Below are 20,211 nucleotides of genomic sequence, written 5' to 3'. Positions count from 1 at the left end.
TAATAGAGTTTTCCACATTAACTTTACTATTCAAACAATAGAAAGTGGGTAGCAATTTAGGAAGTATGAAAGGGATAAACCTCAGAAAGACTTTTATACCATGTTTATTCTACGCTGTGTATGGCTGTGTGCTCACTTCTCCACTGCACAGAATTCAGTTGTGTATAAAACTGAACCAATCAGAAGCTGAAGGAGACAAGAAATGATGGGTCGATAGCCTGATGCACTGTCATACAATTCAGACGATGGTACAGCTACCAGCTTGTAATTTTTAGGCACTGCAAACAAGGCTTTCTCTTGAAGTTGAACCAAAACCAACTTAGGTTCTGCAGGCTCTAATAGGTACAGGAAAAAAGTCGATGCTGAGGAGGTTCAAAATTTGGTCTCTACCAGTTACCAACGCAGTCAGCAATCACCCAATCTGGCAGGACTCCATCTTGATGACCAGTATCTCTGTCAGCATTTTAGTCCTTCAATGTCATCTTCTGGGTTAAGTTCACCACCAGACACTTTGAAGAAGGTTGCTCCCAACTGTAACAGTGGCAAGTGGGGTGGCTGGTGCTCAGGTACCACCTCACAACGATTTTATCCAATTCCTCCCTCATGCACTGAAATCTGGCTGCTACCAAGCTGTCCTCACCATTTCACCACACTTCAGCCTGCAAGCTCTCTGATGGCTCCACGCTGCCAGATCCACAGCTCAGCCCCGTCCTCTTTCCCGGCCTTTCACTTTCAGCACAGGTGATCTCTCCCAGCCTCTCTCACCTGCTTGTGCCTCCTGGCTTCACAAGCCCCCAGTTTTACTCCTGCCTCCCTGGCTGCTCCTCCTTGGCTTCCTTTCTGGCTCCTTCCTTGCTTGTCTCCATATGCTGAGAGCCCCAGGGTTCTATCATCAGCTTTCTTCTCCATCATGTAATACAACACGCATGTAGAAAAGTGTACAAAACGTCTGTGGAGTTTAACAAACCATCCTAAAGCAAGACCATTTCTCCACCTACCCTCTTTCTCCAATGATCCGAGCCCATCACTGGGGCCTTGAATCCCGTCTTTAGGCTGCTGGTGCCCAGGTCCATATTCCCAGTCCTGACGCCTCCCCTGAAGTCCGGACTTCCTTCTACCTACTCACATCTCCTCCTGGCATCCAAAAGGCATCCCACACTGAACACATTCAGGCAGCCATCCCCACTGTCAGTGAAGGGCACCACCCACTCGGTTGATTGGTCCAAAACCTCATGAGTCATCCTTGATTCCTCTTTTCCTTGCCCTGCATCCATTCTGTCAGCATGTCCTGGCTCTTCTGCCTCTAGTGCATGTCCTGAATCAGTCCTTTGGAGACAATGAAGTGACTGATGGATGGTTCCTTCTGTCTCTTAACTCTTCTAGCCTTCCTTCATTTTCATCTTCACACAAAGATGGGGTTTCTCTTGGGACATAAATTCTGCTTTACGTCTAGCCCCAGACATATTTGACCTGAGAGAGCTAGGGAAAGAAAAGAAAGGCAAGAACCCAGCTTTCTCCCAGGTCCAGGGAGAGTGGGAGGTTGGGGAGCCAATCCGAGTCACCCCAGTCTCCCTGTGCCTGGCCTGGGACTGCTGCTCCGTAGATGTTTGGGGAAGGGGCAGAACGGTTGGACTCTTCCCCTCGGGGGTCACATTAGGCCCCCTGGGGACTGCAACTCCAAGAGCCACTTGTCCTGAGGCTGAGTCCACATGCTGGCAGCTCAAAGAGCTAAACAAGGACAGCTGAACTTTGGAAGCAGTACTGCTAGTGGTCGTGGGGTCGGTTTTGGAGTCACGTAGCCTGAGAGGGAATCTCATTATTGGGATCACCCCTGGCTGTGTGACCTTGACTAATTCACTCCACCTCTCAGAGCCTCCCACTGTGAAAAGTGCCCATCTTATAGAGCTGTGTGGGATAATGGGGAGGATTGATGAGGATAATGCATGGAGTTGCATCTGGTAGATTGTGTCTCAAAAAAATGGCAGTGTATATTTTCATCAGGCCCAGAGAGCGGGTCACAGGTTAGAAATCTTGATAAGCTCCCTTGGTGGCCTTTAGATATCGTGGCATTTCTGCCTGTCACCAGCTGGTTCTCCACAGAGAATCTCTTGAGAGATGGATTGTCAAGTGTCAGGCCTAGGCCAGCACTGTGCTATCTTGGGACTGTCTCACTCAGAGACGCCTGGTGGGGACAAAGCTCCTTGCATACAGTGAGGAGACCCAACCTTTTCTGAAGGGCTGCTGTGTGCCAGGTACCAGGCTGAATGCTGTCACGTATGTTGTCACCCCAGCCTCACAGACTAAGCTTTCACCTCAGAGATGCTGTTCCTTCACACAATCTATTCCTTCTGTCTGCAATGGCTACACCCCACTTCCTAGGCACCACTTCCTTGGCCTTCAGATCTTCACTCCATCGTCACCGTCAGGGAGGCCTGTTCTGACCCTTTCTCAGGCCTCACTTCTGATCAAGTCCATCTTTTACAGAGTCTCAAAGAACCCCAGTTCTGACACTCCCTGGTTGCATGACGTGGGGTAGCTCACTCTGCATCTCAGAGTCTGACTTTCCCCCACTGAAACACGCCCATTTTACAGAGCCATGGAGGACAGTGGCTCTTAGTAGCATTCATCACAGTTTGTACTTACACGGTTTCGTGCCTAAAGTCTGTCTCTCCCACTGGACTAGCAGCTCCACCGGCACAGGAGCCATGTCTGCTTCTTCACTGCTCTTCACTCAGTGCCCAGCACAGCATCTGGCACATGGCAAGTACTCTATACGTTTTGATCAAAAAATGTTGAAGAAATAATGATAATAATTAACATGTTTTGAGCACTTACTTTGTGCCATGTTCTGTGCTACACCCTTTATTTAAAAAAATTTTTTTTAATGTTTATTCATTTTTTTGAGACACAGACTGAGGGTACAAGCAGGAGAGAGGCAGAGAGAGAATGAAACACAGAGTCCGAAGCAGGCTCCAGGCTCTGAGCTGGCAGCACAGAGCCCAACCCAGGGCTCGAACCCACAAACTGTGAGATCATGACCTGAGCCGAAGTCGGCTGCTTAACCGACTGAGCCACCCAGGCGCCCCTGTGCTACACTCCTTATAAAAGCATCTGCTTTAATCTCTGTAACAACAGAGACCAGGATTAATCCATTTTAAAATGAAGAAGCTGAGGCTCTGAGAGGTTGTGACTTACCTCAAGTCACATAGCCAGGAAAGGCTGAAGCCAGGACTTGAACCATCTCCACAGGCCATGCTCTTAATCATACTGCACTGAAGGATGGGCTCCTATGTGGAGCTGTCAGGGGCAAGGAGGAGGAGCACTGGAGTGGAGGACGAAGCAAACACTGGCAAGGACACAGGCCCAGGGCCTGCCACAGCCAATGCCTTTAGGCTTAGCCTAGCAGGATGGGTGGGGCAGAGTCCTGGGAAAGCGTATCACATCCCACACCCAGAGGCTCTTGCCAGAAGTTGACGTCTACACCAGAAACATCCACTATCTAAAATACCTTTTCAAAAAAATACTTTAGATTTTCACACATGCCTTTGTTTTACTGATTACAAAACCAATACATGTTCATTAGAGAAAAATGAAAAATCTAAAAACTTTATAAAAAGCAAATTTCCATCCAGAGATAACCAGCATCAGATTGTTATGTATATGCTTTCTGTACTTTTTCTATGCACCCTATACATACATTTCCCACACAGTTAGAATCAAATAATATATTCACTTTTAGATCTTCTTTTGTTCACTTAATGTTATATAATGGGTGTTTTGCCACATTAATAATTGAAAACGATTTTTTAAAATATAGGTTTTCTGGTGATAAGACTTTGTGGTATACATATTTATCGTAGAAGTATCAGTTAACACACCAGTAGGCTACACAGACAGGTCTATGAACCATGGTCTGAACTTGGATGGCTAGTTTATAAGACCTGTAGATTTTTACAGGTGGGGTAGGGAGTAACATAACAGATTCTCACTAGGGGCTATGGCATGCTTTTTGAAAAATCATCTTCATTATTATGACTTAATTTTATATTTGGAAAACTAAAGAGAAAGAAATCCTTTTTTCCATGATATAAACTACAAAATGGTAACATTTAACAAATCTTAGCCAGAGGGGGCTGGTTAGAGAAGTTTGAAAAACACTTTTTCTTGCTTTACCTATTATGGTTAATGAGAATATTTTTCTAAATATGAAGTTCTAAAACAAGAACTTCACAATACTTTAATGACTCTTTCTTCTCCTGATTTGTTATTCAGAGTGGTCATCAGTGTCTTTCAGAGACCTCATTCATTCATTTATTCATCCAATAAACAGTGAAGGTTCTTTGCCCAGCAATCTGCTAAGTCCTGACAACGTGTTGGTGGACAGGCAAGGGCTCCCATTCTAGTTGGGGAGACAATCAACAAGTAATTTACCAAAGTATAAAGACCTGTATTACCTAAATGAAACACTACTTTTGTTCCTTTTACTTAACTATATAATATGTAGTATCGTGAACATTTTTCCCTATCACTAAAAATTATTCAAAAATATTTTCAGGACTTTGACTTAAAACTCTTAAGTTTTCTGTCCTATAAAATGAGGCCATCTCTTACACATTCCATGTTTGTGCCCCACCTAGGCATTGGGCTCCGCGCTGCCTTCTTTCAGAGTCAGCATGTGCTGAAGAGCCAGGGTTCTTGTTGTGGCTTTGCCACAGTTGCTGTGTGACCCTTGGTCACATTCCTTAACCCCTCTGTGCCTCACCTCCCTTCTTTGCTAGATGGCTGGTAATAACGGAACATACCTCACAGGCTGTATGAGGACTGAGATAACACATGAAAGGAGCTTAAAGTAGCACCTGTCACAAAAGGCCACAAATAAAGAGCAAAAGCATTCACTTTTTCTTGGAGCTTATGTTCTAGTTGGGGAGGCCGACAATATAGGGTTTTCAGATTTTCCAAAACGTGAAAACCTCTGGAATGTGGCAAGGAAGGAGGGAGGAATAAAAAAGAGCGAAGAAGGGAGGGAGAAAAAAGGGAGGAGGAAAGAAGGGAAAAACGGAGGAAGGGCTGTATCTGCCCATCCCAAAGTCAAAAGGGTTATGCTTAATCAGATTCCGTGCACCTGTGGTTCTTAAGTCAGTACACACGTGAACTAGAAAAGTGAGGGGCTGTGCGGGGGGGGGGGAGGGGGACCGAGGCCTGTGGGGGGGGTGGGGGGGGGGGGGAGACTCCCCCGCTGACCGCCCGCACCCTCACCGCCCCCCTTCCGCCCCGGCGCAGAGAGCGCATTCGCCGACACGCTGACGCCCGCGCGCCTCAGCCAGGCCCGCTTCAGCGCCTGCCTGCCGCCCAGCAGCCACGACGCCGCCAACTTCGACAACAACGAGCTCGAGAACAACCAAGTGGTGGCCAAGCTGGGCCACCTGGCGCTGGGCCGCGCCCCGGGCCCGCCGCCCGCCGACGCCTCGGCCGCCGCCATCCCGTGCGGGCCCCGCGAGCGCCCGCGGCCCGCGTCGTCGCCGGCGCTGCTCGAGGCTGACCTGCGCTTCCACGCGACGCGCGGACCCGACGTGAGCCTGTCCGCCGACCGCAAAGTGGCCTGCGCCCCGCGGCCCGACGGCGGCCGCACGCTCGTCTTCTCCGAGCGCCCGCTGCGACCCGGCGAGAGCCTCTTCGTGGAGGTGGGCCGCCCGGGGCTGGCGGCGCCCGGCGCGGTAGCCTTCGGCATCACGTCGTGCGACCCGGGCGGGCTCCGGCCCGCCGAGCTGCCGGCCGACCCCGACGCGCTGCTCGACCGAAAGGAGTACTGGGTCGTGGCGCGCGCCGGGCCCGTACCGAACGGCGGCGACGCACTCAGCTTCACGCTGCGGCCCGGCGGCGACGTGCTCCTGGGCGTCAACGGGCGCCCGCGCGGCCGCCTGCTGTGCGTCGACACCACGCAGGCGCTCTGGGCCTTCTTCGCCGTGCGCGGCGGCGCCGCGGGCCAGCTGCGCCTCCTCGGTGAGTTTCCCGACCGACCGCGCGTGCGCGGGGTTTCCCCGGGAGCCCGAGGGTATCGCTGGGCAGCTCTAGCCACCGCAGGAGCCCAGACTGGAGCGCGCATTAGCGCCCTCCTGCCTCCACCTAGTCTCTTGATTCAGTAGGGCGGCCCCGAAATGCGGTTCTGACAGTGCGCCAGGGATGTCCATGTGGCTGCCCTCCACCCCCCCCCCCCCCCCCGGCCCCAGTCCCCACTCTGCCCCCACCGACCTAAGTTCCCGTTGGGGTCAGGGCCTGGAAGGCTTTGTGCAGTCGGTAAATGACCGGTACAATTTTTATTTCTGTTGTTCTATTATATCACTTATTTGTCTTTTACCTATGTAATGCATATTAAGTGTAGGAGAAAAAGTGAATACAACTATACTTAAAAGGGGATATAAGAATAACACTGCCCACAGAAAATGGAATGGAGGCTTGAGCCATCTTATTTTAAAATGATTCTTGCCTTCATTCATGCCACAAATGGACACCGAGCACCCACCAGCTGTGGGCCAGGCCCTGGGCTCCAGGATGGGGCATGGCAGAGGACAGGACGCAGGCCATGCATAGGAGGAGCTTAGAGACACAGCTGAATGGAGAGCTGCACTGTGTGATGTGTGCCACCGCTGAGTGGCTTTTCTCCCACTTGGTGAAACGGGTGGTGGCCAAGGGAAGGTTCCCAGAGAGCACAGCTCCGTTTTCATGATTCAAGAAGTAGGTCCAAAGGGTACAGAAACGGTGAACATTTCGTGTCATCTCGTTCAGTTTTACACTCCTGATGCTTCTATGAAACCAATATCATTATCCCATCTCCAGATAAGAAAATTGAAGCACAAAGAGATTAACTGACTCTCCCAGGCACATAGTTGGTCAGCCATGAAGATGTTGGGCAAATCACAGACCCTCTCTGAGCCTTGATTTCCTTCTGTGTAGGGAGGAGTAGTTACCTGCATCCTGGCATTGTCATGAGGATGAAATGATGAGTTGTATATAATGCTTTCAGCAGGTGCCTGCCACCTACAGCATGTTTAATAAGTTGTATTGAAAATGACTGCTGTTTGCAGGAAGAGGAAGAACGAGGAAACAGTGGTCATCATTTGTTGGTTTAAGGGATGACCATAGTCATCATTTACCCTGAGATGAGTTTGCCTAAGTTCCCACTGGGGCTTTGGCAAGAACTAAGCCTAGAGTCAGTCTTTCTTGCCCTCCTCCCCAGCACCTCCAGAGGAACCAGGATGAGCCCCTGAGTGGTCAGGAAGAGAAGGTAGAATGGAGGCAACTGCTTTTGGAGGCCAGGGATTTGCCCTCCTGATTTCTACCTGACAGCAGCCCCAGCACTGCATTATCTGTCCATTCATCCTCAGGGTAAGGGAAGGAACATCCGTCTCACCTAAAAAATAACCCATTATTATCTGAATAATAGCTATTGCATTCAATAGCTGTGAATGCAAGGAAGAAAACTCATTTGTGTCGAACACTACTAGGCAGAAATCTTGTAGTTGCAAGTGACAAAACCCCAATGTGCTCTGTACCAGAAGGGAAATGTATGGTTACACATACCTCAAAAGTCTGGGAATGTATTGGATGGATTCAGGAACAGCCAGATGTAGGTGTTGAAAGCATGTAATCGGGATCCCATCCCAAAGCTCACTTTCCTCTCTTGGCTTCACTCTCAGGCAGGCTCTCTACAGTGCCAGGCTTACCTCCCAATGGGTGGGTGCCTTCCTTCCCAACACCTGTAGTGTTTTAGTGAAGGCCTCTTTGACCTTAGTTGGGTTAGGTAGCCTTAACTGAACCATCATTGAGACGCAGGGGTGGAAGATCTTATTGGCCTGGCCTGAATCATGTGAGTGAGGGTGAAGTAAGTGCTTCAAAATAAAATCCTGGTACTGTTTCTGAAATAGACAGGAATGGAGGCTGGGCAGGCAAAGATGTCCACCACACATGTACGATTCCATTAGTCCTTAGCAGAACCCTGGGAGGTAACTCTTATCCCCCCATTAGACAGATGGGGAAGGTAAGGTGCAAGAGTGAGGAGCCGGGGACTAGCAGAACAGGGCTCACCCCCCCCACACACACACACTGCCCCTGATGGAGTCTCTTTGGTCTCAGGCACCCTGCAGTCCAGCCCTGCGACCACGTCTCCATCAGGGTCCCTCAGCGGCTCCCAGGATGATAGTGATTCTGATATGGCCTTCAGTGTCAACCAGTCCTCCTCAGCATCTGAGTCATCCCTGGGTAAGGAGGTATAAGCCCTAGAGGGGGTAGGGGCTGGCAGCCGGCCCGGCTCCTTCAGCTGGGCCAGAGCCTTCTTGAGGCTAAGCAAGGATGGCCACCTTTCCCCCTCCTCTTCCCTGCATCCTCTCCTGTCTCAGCTGTACATTCACCTGGAGGGAGGAGAAATCGAGCTCTGGTATCCCAAAGGCTAATGATGGGGCTTGCTTCCTGGGGGAAGGAAGGAAGGAATGGGAACAAAGCCCAGAAGAAAAACCCCAAATTGGTGTCTCACAAAATTGTTTCCCCACAAGTTCGGCCATATAAGCGCTACCTTCCTGGGGTTACCCCAGCAGAGCCCACCTGAAAACCACATTATTGAGGTCTGTCTTGTTCTCCCTTTCTACAGTGACGGCACCCAGCTCCCCGCTGAGCCCCCCAGTGTCTCCCGTGTTCTCCCCACCAGAGCCGGCAGGCAGCAAGAATGGCGAATGCACAGTGTGCTTTGACGGTGAAGTGGACACAGTCATCTACACGTGTGGACATATGTGCCTATGCCACAGCTGCGGCCTGCGGCTCAAGAGGCAGGCCCGGGCCTGCTGTCCCATCTGCCGGAGGCCCATCAAGGATGTCATTAAGATCTACAGGCCGTAGCCTGGCCTGCCAGTGGGCCTTGGCCAGAGCAAGGTCACCTTTCTGAAGGCCCCTGGGCCAGGCAACCACCATGGCCGCCAAGGAATCCAAGGGCAGTGGCCATCCCGTCTGCCACTCTCCAATAGTGGGCAAGGCGTGACAGTCATGGAGATGAGGCCCTGGGGGTCTGAGCCCAGGCAAGGGCTGCTTCTGGCTCAAAAGTGCTTTGCCCCCAAAAAGGCCGTCCCAAGAGCAAGCTCAGGAACTGCCTAGCAGACCACCCTGTCCCTCGGTGACCTCTCAGCTGGGAAGCAGCATTCTCTGTGCAATGCTTTTTGCTGGGGTTGGGCTGAGTGTGTGTGAGAGAGGGTGAGGGGAGGGAGTGGACAGAGAAGAGAGGGAATGTGTGAGAGAATGAGTGAGAGAGAACGCGTAGGTATTTATCCAGGGATCCTGGCTTTAGGAGGTTATTTAACACTAAGGAATGTGCAATCCAGAGCCCAGACAGTAGCGTGACTAGAAATTGTTCACTTTCTGGGGCTGTCACGTCAGCTGGTTTTGAATGTATGAAGCCTGCACCTAAACAGAACTCCTTTGGATGGTATAGAAAAGGGGCACTCAGATTTTCTAAAGGAAGGCAAAAATAGCTCATTGTTTACAGCTCCAAAGCAGCAACGCCTAGGGGGGAAGGTGGGTGAAAAACATAAAAGAACAATTTGCTTTTTTAGTTTCTTCCTCAGTCCTGGAGGGGAGTTTTGATGGGTGCTACGGCCCACTGAGAGCTCCGGGTGGTGTCATCCCCAGAAGCCTTTTCACCCTCTTCACCCCCTTCACCCCGGACAACCTAATAATAAGCACAGTGCACCTTGACTTGGTCCCTAGATGCTTTTCACCTGGTCCACCCCTTGCTGTCACCAAGGAGAAGACAAGCAGCAGGTTCTCTTTGCCTGGGGGAGGGAAAGAATCCTGGAGGCAGAGGACTCACCTGGAATTGGAAAGGCCACTCTATCTCCCAGACAGCTCTCCACATTTCCTGCTGTGACTCCCCGGGCCTGGCATTCACCAGCAGCTGTTGGCATCACCAGGGCAACCTGCTGGTGAAGTGGGAGGAGGAAAAGACTTGCAACCGGTTCTGACTCTCAGCTTCTCTTTTGCTGCTGATTACTAAGATGTTAGTTGACCATTAAGATGTTAACTAATAGCTTAGATATTGAAATGCTGACATCGAGACTCTTCCCCCTTCCCAGGACTCTTTGCAGACATTTCCCCTGTCCCCCACCCTCCTCACCCTGCCTAGGCCCATCTTTGCAGACTCCCAGACCATCTCTGGGCTGATGGGCCGGCCCGGGCCCTCTCTTCCCTTTTTGTCCCCAGTTCTGGGCCCAACCTCTGCCCGGTCTCGTGCTGTATCTTTTAGGAAGCCCCTGGGCGTCTCCGATTCTCAGTTACCGATCCGTCCAAGATGAAGCCCAGTACCTGCCCACTGCAGAACCCCTGGGAGGCCCAGTATAACATGTAAAAAGTCCAAGACACCCTGCAAAGAATGGGTATCATTTTTATGACAATTCCTAATCTGTTCATCTGCTGAACAGATGATGGCTGGGAAAGAACATCCAGAGAGTTTTTGCATTCATATGACACATGTTTGCTGGGCCTCTGGGGACCCAGAGCCCACCCCAGCTGGGCCCTTGTCAAATCAAATCCTATAAGCCCAGGTGGTCTCCGTGATGCTCTAGGTCTTGGGCCCCCTGCTTCTCTGCCCGGAAGTGGTCATAGTGTTCTGACCTGATCTCAACTTCAGAACACCCACTCTTACTCCTGCAAGAACCCCTAATTGGTTATCTTCCCCTAGTGAGTCTGGGAAACATGCCCACATTTTACTTTTGTGATGAAAGTTTTGGGGGAGCTACTGGAACCCCAGAGTTTGCCAGTGTAAGAGCTGGGGAGACTAGGCAGCACTCAATGCCCAGCTGAATTTGGCCTGCAGGAGCCTTCCATTTCCCCCATGGGTGATGTGGGCACAGGCCATGTGGGAGAGGACTCATGACCTCCCCTACAGGACTGGTTCTCCAGGCAGCAGTGCCCCTGACTGGATTGAGCCATTCACAAGCTCTGGTGGTCTCAGAAGCTAGCAGGAGGCAGCTTGTCTTTCCTGCCACTTGCCTTTCCTGACTATCTCCCCTGGGTTCCAGCCAGGGTCATGTACAGCCACCGTCAGGAAACCAGTGACCGAGGGCCTGGACCTGAGGTGGAGCAGGCCATGCTCCTGGTGACCTGTTACCTGGAACAAAAGGAGAGCTAGTGGCCTGTTTAACTTGCTCTGCAGCTGCTATAAATAGACTCCCTGTTTCCAAGAGGAATTAAGGGGGTGTTTATCTTCTAAAAACCAGACATTTCCTGATGCTCTAAACTGTTTTATTCAGTGCTATAAAGGAACTAGCTGCTCACATGGCCCTCACATGGCAGAAGAAAGAGGAAAGGGAACCCCACTTTTTTCTTTCACATCATTATGTGCCTTGGCATTGGGCTAGCGAGGCATCTTCATGCGCTAATTCTGTGAGGCAGGTCTTGTTACCCCATTGAGGCATATCGAAAACACCACTGTTTATAAAATACACCATTTTATGTACTGCTAAGGGAAAAAAAAAAGGCTGCCATTTCTAACTGCAAGATACCACAGCTATACAATTCATTCTAATCAGAGACTTGAAATGTGGAAAAACCATGCAACTTAGGACTGATGAAATGCGGGGTTATGCCCACCTGATGGGTAAGGGAGCCAAGGCCCTATGAATGAAGTGACTTAGGATCAAACTCACTAGGTGGCGGGGCTGGGACTCAAACATAGGAGTATCTGGTGCTGACTCCCACACTCTCCACTGCCTGGCCCCAGCCCCCGAAAGCTTGAGACTGCCTTGAGTTTTCTTTTTTGAAACTTCTCTGGGCAGTTCCTGGGGAGAGCCCGGGCACCCGCACCTGTATGGAGAGTTCCAGCTCTAGGCTGTGGTCCCTCTGCCACCCATACTCTGGAAGGACACATGTCCTTCCTTTCAGGCTCATCTTCCCACTGCCCACCTTTTGCTGGCAGAGCTGAGCTCCGTGAGGTCCCGAGTCCAACCTGAAGGCCTCCTTTTGTTACACAGGAGCGCACACATGAGGCAGCTTGGGGGAGCAAACGAGCGCCTTGTTCCGCCACCTTCCTGGGCCTCAGCACCACCACCCCCTCAAGCAGGGATTCCAGGGGTAAGAAGGGGGAGACCAGAAGACACTCCTTTGTTGTGGTCTTGTGCCTATTTTGAGCCATCAGAGAAGCTGGACCATTTCCAAGTCAAAACAACCTCCTTTTTCTAGTCCATTCCCAGAACTGGGAGTCTTCTGGGATTTAGCCTCACAGGGCAGCTGCTCCCCTAAGTGCAGCAACACTTTGCTCAACACCCACTCATCAGCATGGCCTCTTCTGGACACAGTGTTGGGAATTGGGACTAAAGACAAAGCCTGCAGGAAGCAGATTGTCCAGAGCAGGAGATGGACAGATGTGTAAACTTTTATTTGATCCCTCTGGTGTTGGGGCCTATACTAGCACGTAGTAGGTACTCATTAAAGGTTACTGAAAGAATGAGAAATCAAGTTATGAGTGCTCAGGGGGTTGGTAAAATATCACACTCACACACACACACACACACACACACAGTCATTCAACAAACATCTGCTGAGCGCCTACGAGGTGTGGGGTGCTGGGAATGAAGAGCTGAGAGGATAGCCCTAGCTCTACCTTCAGAAGGAGAGGCATTAACAGGATAATAAGACACGGGACACAATCCTTTGGGGTTTCTTGGCCATTCTGTTGCCTTTGGGGATTTATCCTGGTGAGTGCCCACGACTGCTCTCCTGACCCAGAGCCTCCTGCATGCTTCCAGAAGCCTCCTCCGCATTAGAAATGCCAGGCACCTTGCAGTCAGTGAGCTGCCGCCAAAATGGCCTTGGGCAGAACCCTCAAAGGTTCCACCGCTTGATGATTACCTTCAAGTCCCACCAGGGAGACATGTGGGGAGAGGCCTACCTGCTCCTTTCAGGCGGGACGGGATGCTGGAATCAATCCCCGAGTCCCCAGACAACCCCGTCAGTTCCAGTTGAGAATGGGCTTGCACAAAATCGTGGAGAATGAGAGGCAATAACCTCCCCCTGCTCGATCCCATCTCTGCCCCAGTTTTGGCAGAGGGACGCCCGCTCAGGAACACGTGGCCTCCTGGCATTTCTCAGTATTTAACTGTGTGTCTTTTCCAAGCCCTAATGAAATGACTTGTACAACAATCTGTCTGTGCCTTATGAAAGTGTCTGTGCACTTTTTATCCTTTTTAAAAGCAACGTTAAAAAGTGGGCAAGGGACTAGCATACATGGTAGTGTTCTAGAAATATGTGCTAATCACTTAAACCCTTCTGCATTATGTTTTTGATGTAGGAGTGATAAAGTATACGTCTCTCATCCCATCCCCCCACTACCTGTGTACAGGCCTTTTTAAAAATGTCTCTTATTCTTATTTTTCTGATTCAATACTGTGACTTCTCCAATACAATCTAATCTTTGGGAATCTGTAATAAAGGTTTTAAAACTTGGGGGTGTGGTTGGGAAAGGGTTTGCACTGGTCCTGTGTGTTGTGCTTTGCCTGTTGTGTGTTTTGGTTTTTGTCTATTTTTATCTGTTTTATATTAACATAATTTTTCTGTTTAAAAAACAAATACAACTTTGGCTTGTTAAAAAAGAAAGTTTCTTCAGTACTCAATTTTAAAAATCACAACTGCACATACCGTTGGGGAGTGAAGGTGAGGGATACAAAGCATTGCCAACCTTGAGGAAACATCTTGCACAATGCCCATAGAGTCCTGAAAATGTTTGATCCTTTTGCCACCTAATTTTGTGAAAATATCACAAGGAAAGAATTCTAATCAAGGATAAGCTCTGTATGTAAAGATACTCATTGCAGCAGTATTTATAATGATAAAAAATTACATAAGCCACCCTAACTTCCAACGGCCAGAGTGAACTCGCCAGAACTCTTGGTTGCAAGTGACAGAACCCAAACTCGAACTGGTTTAAAGGGATTAAAAAGCTAACTCAAAGTCCAGTATCATGTCCAGCTAACTCAAAAGTCCAGTATCATGAACCCAAGAACCCACTTCAGGTACAACTGGATCCAGAATCTAAAACGCCGGATTAGGTCTCTCCCCCTTCTCGCTCTGCCCTCCAGAGCCACTCTCAGGCAGGCTCTCTACGCAGCTAGCCACAGCGCAGATGCAGTCCCTATCCTCCCCTGCGTGGGCCCACCTGGATCACGTGTCCCTTCCTGAGCCAATCACAGAGGCCAGGGAAATACAGCGGTCTGATTGGTCACCTAGGACATGCACTCAATTCCCTAGCTGCTACCCTAGAACTGAATTGGGAATCGCAGTCTCCGTGGGAAATTTGCACAGTGAGGACTGAGTGTGGGGCAGGCAGGAACAACCCAGCTTTTCTCTGAGAAACGTTGAATGAACCAAGATATACACGTGGATCCAGTTACTAGTATACAAGCTAGACAGCCTCGTCCTCACCATGACATTGGGCAAGACACTTAAGGTCTCTGTGCCTGTTTCCTTATCTGCAAAGCAAGAATAAGAAGAGCTCCTGATTTGAGGATGAGTGTGAGCTATTGAGATCACGCTGGTGTTATGCTAGGCACAGCATCTGGCACTCGGCAAGGAGTTTAAATTTTTTTTTTCAACGTTTTTTATTTATTTTTGGGACAGAGAGAGACAGAGCATGAACGGGGGAGGGGCAGAGAGAGAGGGAGACACAGAATCGGAAACAGGCTCCAGGCTCCGAGCCATCAGCCCAGAGCCTGACGCGGGGCTCGAACTCACGGACCGCAAGATCGTGACCTGGCTGAAGTCGGACGCTTAACCGATTGCGCCACCCAGGCGCCGCTCGGCAAGGAGTTTATAACACGGGAACGTGTTATGTCAAAATATGGTGGGAAAATCAAGATATAAAGTTGTGCATACACTCTGATCTCATGGAATTAAAAACAAGAACCAACAGCCCCCAAACCTGAGTGTGCATTAGAATGACCAACAGGAAAGAAGCAAAATCTCCAGGGGGGCTGTGTCTGGATAATGGTATTATTTGACTTTCCCCCACCGGGTTTTCTAAATTCTCTCTAACGACGAATTATGACTTTTAATTTAAACTTGTTACCCGGAAAAATTATCTCCCTTCTCTGCAAAAACCGATGAAAACAGCTAGCCCTTGCTGGAATTCTTCAGGAATTCCCAGGCTGATTGTCTGGAGTTTGAGATCCAAATTTAGTCACAGTGGAGATAAAGGCCTGCAAGCTTCCAGTGGAGGCCAGGCCAGGCTGACCAGTTTGGTTGGGCTTCCTCCAGGCGGGGCTGCAGGGCCCAGATTTCTGGAGGTGGAGCCTTGCAGTGATATCAGGATTGGGGCATGTGGGGGGGGGGGGGGGGGGGGGGGGGGGGGAGGGGGAGGGAGAAGGTGGAGCTGCCCAGACCTGCTTTTCCCGGCTTGCCAAAACAGCCTGGGTTGGTGACACTGAGTTTTGGGAGCAATGGGGTAAGAGAAATTAAGTTGCATTTATGAAGCAGAAGAAACCAGGATGTTCGTACTTCTCTCAATGAATCTTCACAACAATGTCAGTCTCCTCTCATTTTATAGGTGAGGGAACCAGGGTCCCTCCAAGGTGAAAGAAGGATTGGACCCTAGGTGGCCCGTTCCAGAGCTAAGGTAAAATGTGCCTCTGAAAGATCTCACCCATTTCTACTAGGCCAGGGGACATTTTCATAGGTGCCGTCAAGATTTCTTTTTAATAAAGGGGGGGAAAGGCCATACTAATCTAGACTTTGGGTTGTAAGAGACTGAAACTCAACTCAAGAAGGACATCTTGGGGCGCCTGGGTGGCTGAGTCGGTTGAGCGTCCGGCTTCGGCTCAGGTCACGATCTCACAGCTCGTGAGTTCGAGCCCCATGTCAGGCTCTGTGCTGACAGCTCAGAACCTGGAGCCTGCTTCGGATTCTGTGTCTCCCTCTCTCTCTCTGCCCCTAACCCACTTGTATCCTGTCTCTATCTCTCTCAAAAATAAATAAACATTTTTTTAAAATTTTTTTAAAAAGGCATCTTAAGAAACAATTCACACAACTAAACAGGTCAACTTCTGGCTTCAGGAATGGCTGGATCTAGGTGTCCACATGATATCATCAGGCATCTGCCTCTGTCTCAGTTCTGCTTTCCTCTGAGTTGACATCACTCTCAGGCAGGCTCTCCCTTTGTGAACCATGATGGTCTACAGTGGCTCCTCACTCATATCATACCAGCTTAGTGACCCTTTAAAAACCTTTCAGGAAAAGTCCCAGGGTGTCTTTCTTTTGACCCCTTGAATCAAAAGCCCAACCCCTAAATCACTTTCTGTCACATACGCACGCTTGACACAAAACCAAGTATGACATGACCCTTGCCCTCAAAGACCAACCAATCCAGAGGGGAACACTCATAAACAGAGTACTCAGACCCGTGTGGTTCTGAGGCTGCCAGGACAGATCAAATTCAAGACATAAAGGCTGTAGATCATTCAGGGATATAATTTAAGCATCCTTCTTTCTCCTGGCTGTTCAGGCTTTCACTGATGCCTGGGTCATGCTTCCTGGCACATCATATTTCTCTAAGGTTTCAATGTACGAAGCCTGTGTCCTGACCCTCACCACCACCTGACCGTTGCCATCCTGCTGCCTGAAGCACAGCCAGCCTCAGAGGAGTTCTGTACGGAGACTTTTCTTTCCCCCTTTCCCTGGGTTCCTGCGGACAAGCAATCCTCCACAGAGATAATATCATCTGATGAGCACATACTATGTGGTGAGGACTTCCATTACATCTCTGAATCCTCACGACAGCTCTTCGAAGTATCATTACTTCCATCTTGTAGGAGGGGAAACCAAGACTTCAGATTAGGCAACTTCATGCCATTCCATATGGCCTCTCAAACACAAAAGCATTTCGTCTCTTTCTTTTTGTTCTTAGTTCCCAGGATCGAGACCCAGTGGTTTCCAGGGACAAAGGCTCCCGGAACATAGGCACTGTGATTTCGTTGATCCCACAGACCACCCGTGAGGTAGATATTATAGTCCCATTTTACAGACAAGAGGAAAGAGGCTCAGAGAGGGCAGTGACCTGCCCCAAATCACACAGGTGTGAGCTGTGGAGTCAGAATTTGACCAGGTCTGACGCTTTCCACAGCATCACTGTTTGTGGGTAAATTGTCAGAAGGAGGCTGTGGGGGGAAGGAGTAAGAGGAGGGGGAGGAGAAAAGAGATGAAAGGTTGGGAGAGGGGGGAGGGAATCAGGCTGTGCGTCTAGAAGGACAAAGAGAGAAAGCCGCCCATCAGGGTCCTTGACTTACATAATGACCATTAGTCTAATTCTAGGGCCAGGGAATCTTCCCCTCTCCCTTCAGGCTCAATTCTCCTGGCTCTTGGAAGCTGGTTTTGGCTCCCACACAAGGACGTGGAAAACATGACTATTCCAGGCATCCACAATAGGAACAGAGCCCCGACCTTGGCTGTTAAATGCACCCAGGGGAAGCTTCCAGAAGCCCAGGGGCTGCTACATCAATACAAAGTGCCTGGGGCAGCCTAGTCTTCTGTCCTCAGCCCTCTCCCCTCCTGGCTGGGGCCTGCCCAGGTGTAAACCTTTCTTCCTGGGTAGAGAGCCTCAGACTGCCCTCTCCTGCCTCTTCCCAGCTGCCAGGGGAAAGGCTTTAGCCATCCTCTGAGGAATCCAAAGGGCCTGCTTCGGAGCCCGCAGGACAGGCCTGAGTTCATGTCCACACTCTGCCCCAACAAGCAAGGCCACTTGGCCTCCCCAAGGGGCCTCCAGAGGTGCTGTTCATCCCGAAGCTTGTGTGGATGTGGCCCCTGGAGTTGTGCAATGAGGAGCTACCTCCCGTAGGTCTCACTTCCCTGCCTCTAGGTGGGGCCTGCAGGACTATCCCCTCAAGCCCGCAGAGGGAGGAAGAGCGGCTGATTGTGGCAGAAAGAAAATGTCCCCTGGGGACCTTCGCCCAGGGAGGCAGCATCCTGGCATCCCAGCTTGGAGCAGCTGTTTCCAGTGTGTTGGTGCCTAACAGGGAGGTGGGGTGGAGGTGAGGGGATGAGGTACAGCACAGAAGACAGACGAGCCTGGGGTCCAGGCCTGCCTCTTCCATGGGATCACGAGCAAGTCACTGACCCTGTCTAAGCCTCAGTTTCTGGATCTCTGAGTTGAGAGGATCTCAGCCCCCTCGTGGCTTGTCAAGATGAACCAAGTGAGTCAGAAAGTGACTGGCACTTAGGGGGTGCTCAGTAATGGTGGTTATTGTTGTTACCAGTGTTAGAGGTCATTTTGCTTCCTCATCCCATTACCCGCCCCCACCCCAGCTGGGTGTTCCTTCAGGTCCTGTACTGCCTCAGGAGGTGGCCCCGCGACACTGTCAGCAGCATCTACAGGTGACCAGCACGGGGTCTACCAAATAGTAGAACCGCGGTATTTATATCCCCCGCCCCCAGGGTGCAATTTCTGGCGTTAGCACACCTCCTTCCCACAAGGAATGAAAGCAAGGGGCAATCAGATGGCGGGGGCTTGCCAGGCCCCTGAGCTTGCTCCGGCCCCTCGCCCCTTGCTTGTTTTGGCTCCCCATCAAGAATGCTGGCCCAGGCCTGGGAGGCTGACTGACCTCGGACTCCAGAGGGAAAGTCACACTTTTGCTCAACTCCCAGGAGCAGCCCTACATTCCAGGAGGGGCGTGGGAAGGGCCAGGCCTTGCCCTAGCTAAGCTGAGTGGGGAGCTGCCTGCAGCCTGGCCACGCTCATAGCCTCAGCACTGACCATGCCCACGTCCATACCCCCCAGGGGGATCTGCCCCACGAGGGAGGATTGGAGGAAGGGGGTGGGGCATAGAAGATGCCCCCTGCCACCCCAGGACAGAAATGTAAGAAATTTCCCGGTGCGATGTCTCTGGCCTTCCCCATCCACCCCGGTCTCCCTTACTAGCTAACGCTCTTCTCCCTTTTCTGGTGCCACCTCCCCCCACCCCCAACCTTCAAAAAAAAAAAAGAACCCTCTCCATTATTCTGAGCAATTCTAACCTTCCTTCAGTTTCTGCCCTCTCTGAGAGATGGTCCCAGGTAGTCCCAGGGCCATCTAGATTTGACTCCAGGGCCATCCCTCCTGGCCAAGTCTTTCTTTCCACCCTGGGAGGGGTTCAGTTGGAGTTGTTCTTAACAGAGGCCAGGCTACTGAACAAGGCTTCCCTGAGGAGGTCACACGAGAACTGGGCCTTGGGGGGTGGATAGCAGTCGGCCAGCAGAGACCGGCCCAAGCACACTCTGCAGAAGGGAGCTGCCCCAACACAGAGGATTCAGGGCAGTTGTGCTGGAAAAGCAGACCAGGGCCCCGGGCAGAGGTCCCCAGGAGACATTTTCCTTCTGCTACAACCAACCTCTTTTCCCCCAAGAGGTTCCCAGGACTCTGCTGGGTAGTGACCCCTAGGCAGGCTTACTCCGGAGCCCCAGATAGGGCACAGGGCAGTGGAGTTGCCTGGGCAGAGGGTCAGGAAGCAGGATGATTTTGTGAGGGCCCCATTCCGTTGGAACTAACTTTTCCCTATTCTCACCTTAAGGCCAAAGTCCCCAGGTCCAGAGAAGAGGGCTCTCTGGGCTCCTCCTTGGGAGGGTCTGGCAGTTTCTTTGCAGAAGATGGAGCACTGTCGTCCTCTAGTGGTCTTGGGAGAGGGTGCAAAGACTTGAAGAGAAAGAAACTGCCGGACAGGCCGTCAAGGTTCAAGCGCTGGTTAAGCCTGCTGCCCTCACCCCACCTTTAGCAGATCCTTGAGATGTCACCAGATGACCTGAGAATCCAGACTCCTGCGAATGGCCTTGTGGATCCAGGTAAGCTTGAGGAGGACAAGCTAGGGTGACACTGCGGCCCGGCTGAGGTTACATCAGAGCCTGTGGTTGGGCTGAAGCTTTGGTGGGGATGGACTGGGGCTGGGACCCTGACAAGTTTCTCCCCCAGACCCTGCAGTCCTAGGAGGGTGCTAGCTGGCCCCTAACTCTGGTCCACATCTCAGGCCACTGAGCTGACTGGCCCAGTCTAAGCCCTACACAAAACCGTGTGTCAGGCACACTGAAATTAAACAAGTAGGGGGAAATGCAATAAAAAGGAACCCTCAAGACATTATGCTAAGTGAAATAAGCCAGTCACAAAAGACAACTACCATACGATTCCACTTACATGCAGTCTCTAGAGCAGTCAAATTCATAGAG

At 50.9% G+C, this 20,211-nt stretch overlaps 1 protein-coding gene across 1 annotated transcript in view; it reads left to right on the top strand.

The window, feature by feature from the left end:
- The window catches only part of NEURL1B (neuralized E3 ubiquitin protein ligase 1B), a 35,136-nt gene extending 25,401 nt beyond the window's left edge, over positions 1-9,735 (top strand). The window contains exons 3-5 of the mRNA XM_049648685.1: positions 5,281-6,000; positions 8,131-8,256; positions 8,642-9,735. Of these exons, the coding sequence (XP_049504642.1) occupies positions 5,281-6,000; positions 8,131-8,256; positions 8,642-8,886 (1,091 nt within the window). The 3' untranslated portion in view covers positions 8,887-9,735. The remainder of the gene's footprint in view (positions 1-5,280; positions 6,001-8,130; positions 8,257-8,641) is intronic.
- The last annotated feature ends 10,476 nt before the right edge of the window (positions 9,736-20,211 follow it).

Source organism: Panthera uncia, assembly GCF_023721935.1.
Source record: "Panthera uncia isolate 11264 chromosome A1 unlocalized genomic scaffold, Puncia_PCG_1.0 HiC_scaffold_17, whole genome shotgun sequence".
Lineage (NCBI taxonomy): Eukaryota > Metazoa > Chordata > Mammalia > Carnivora > Felidae > Panthera > Panthera uncia.
This window is presented reverse-complemented; position numbering and strand designations above follow the sequence as displayed.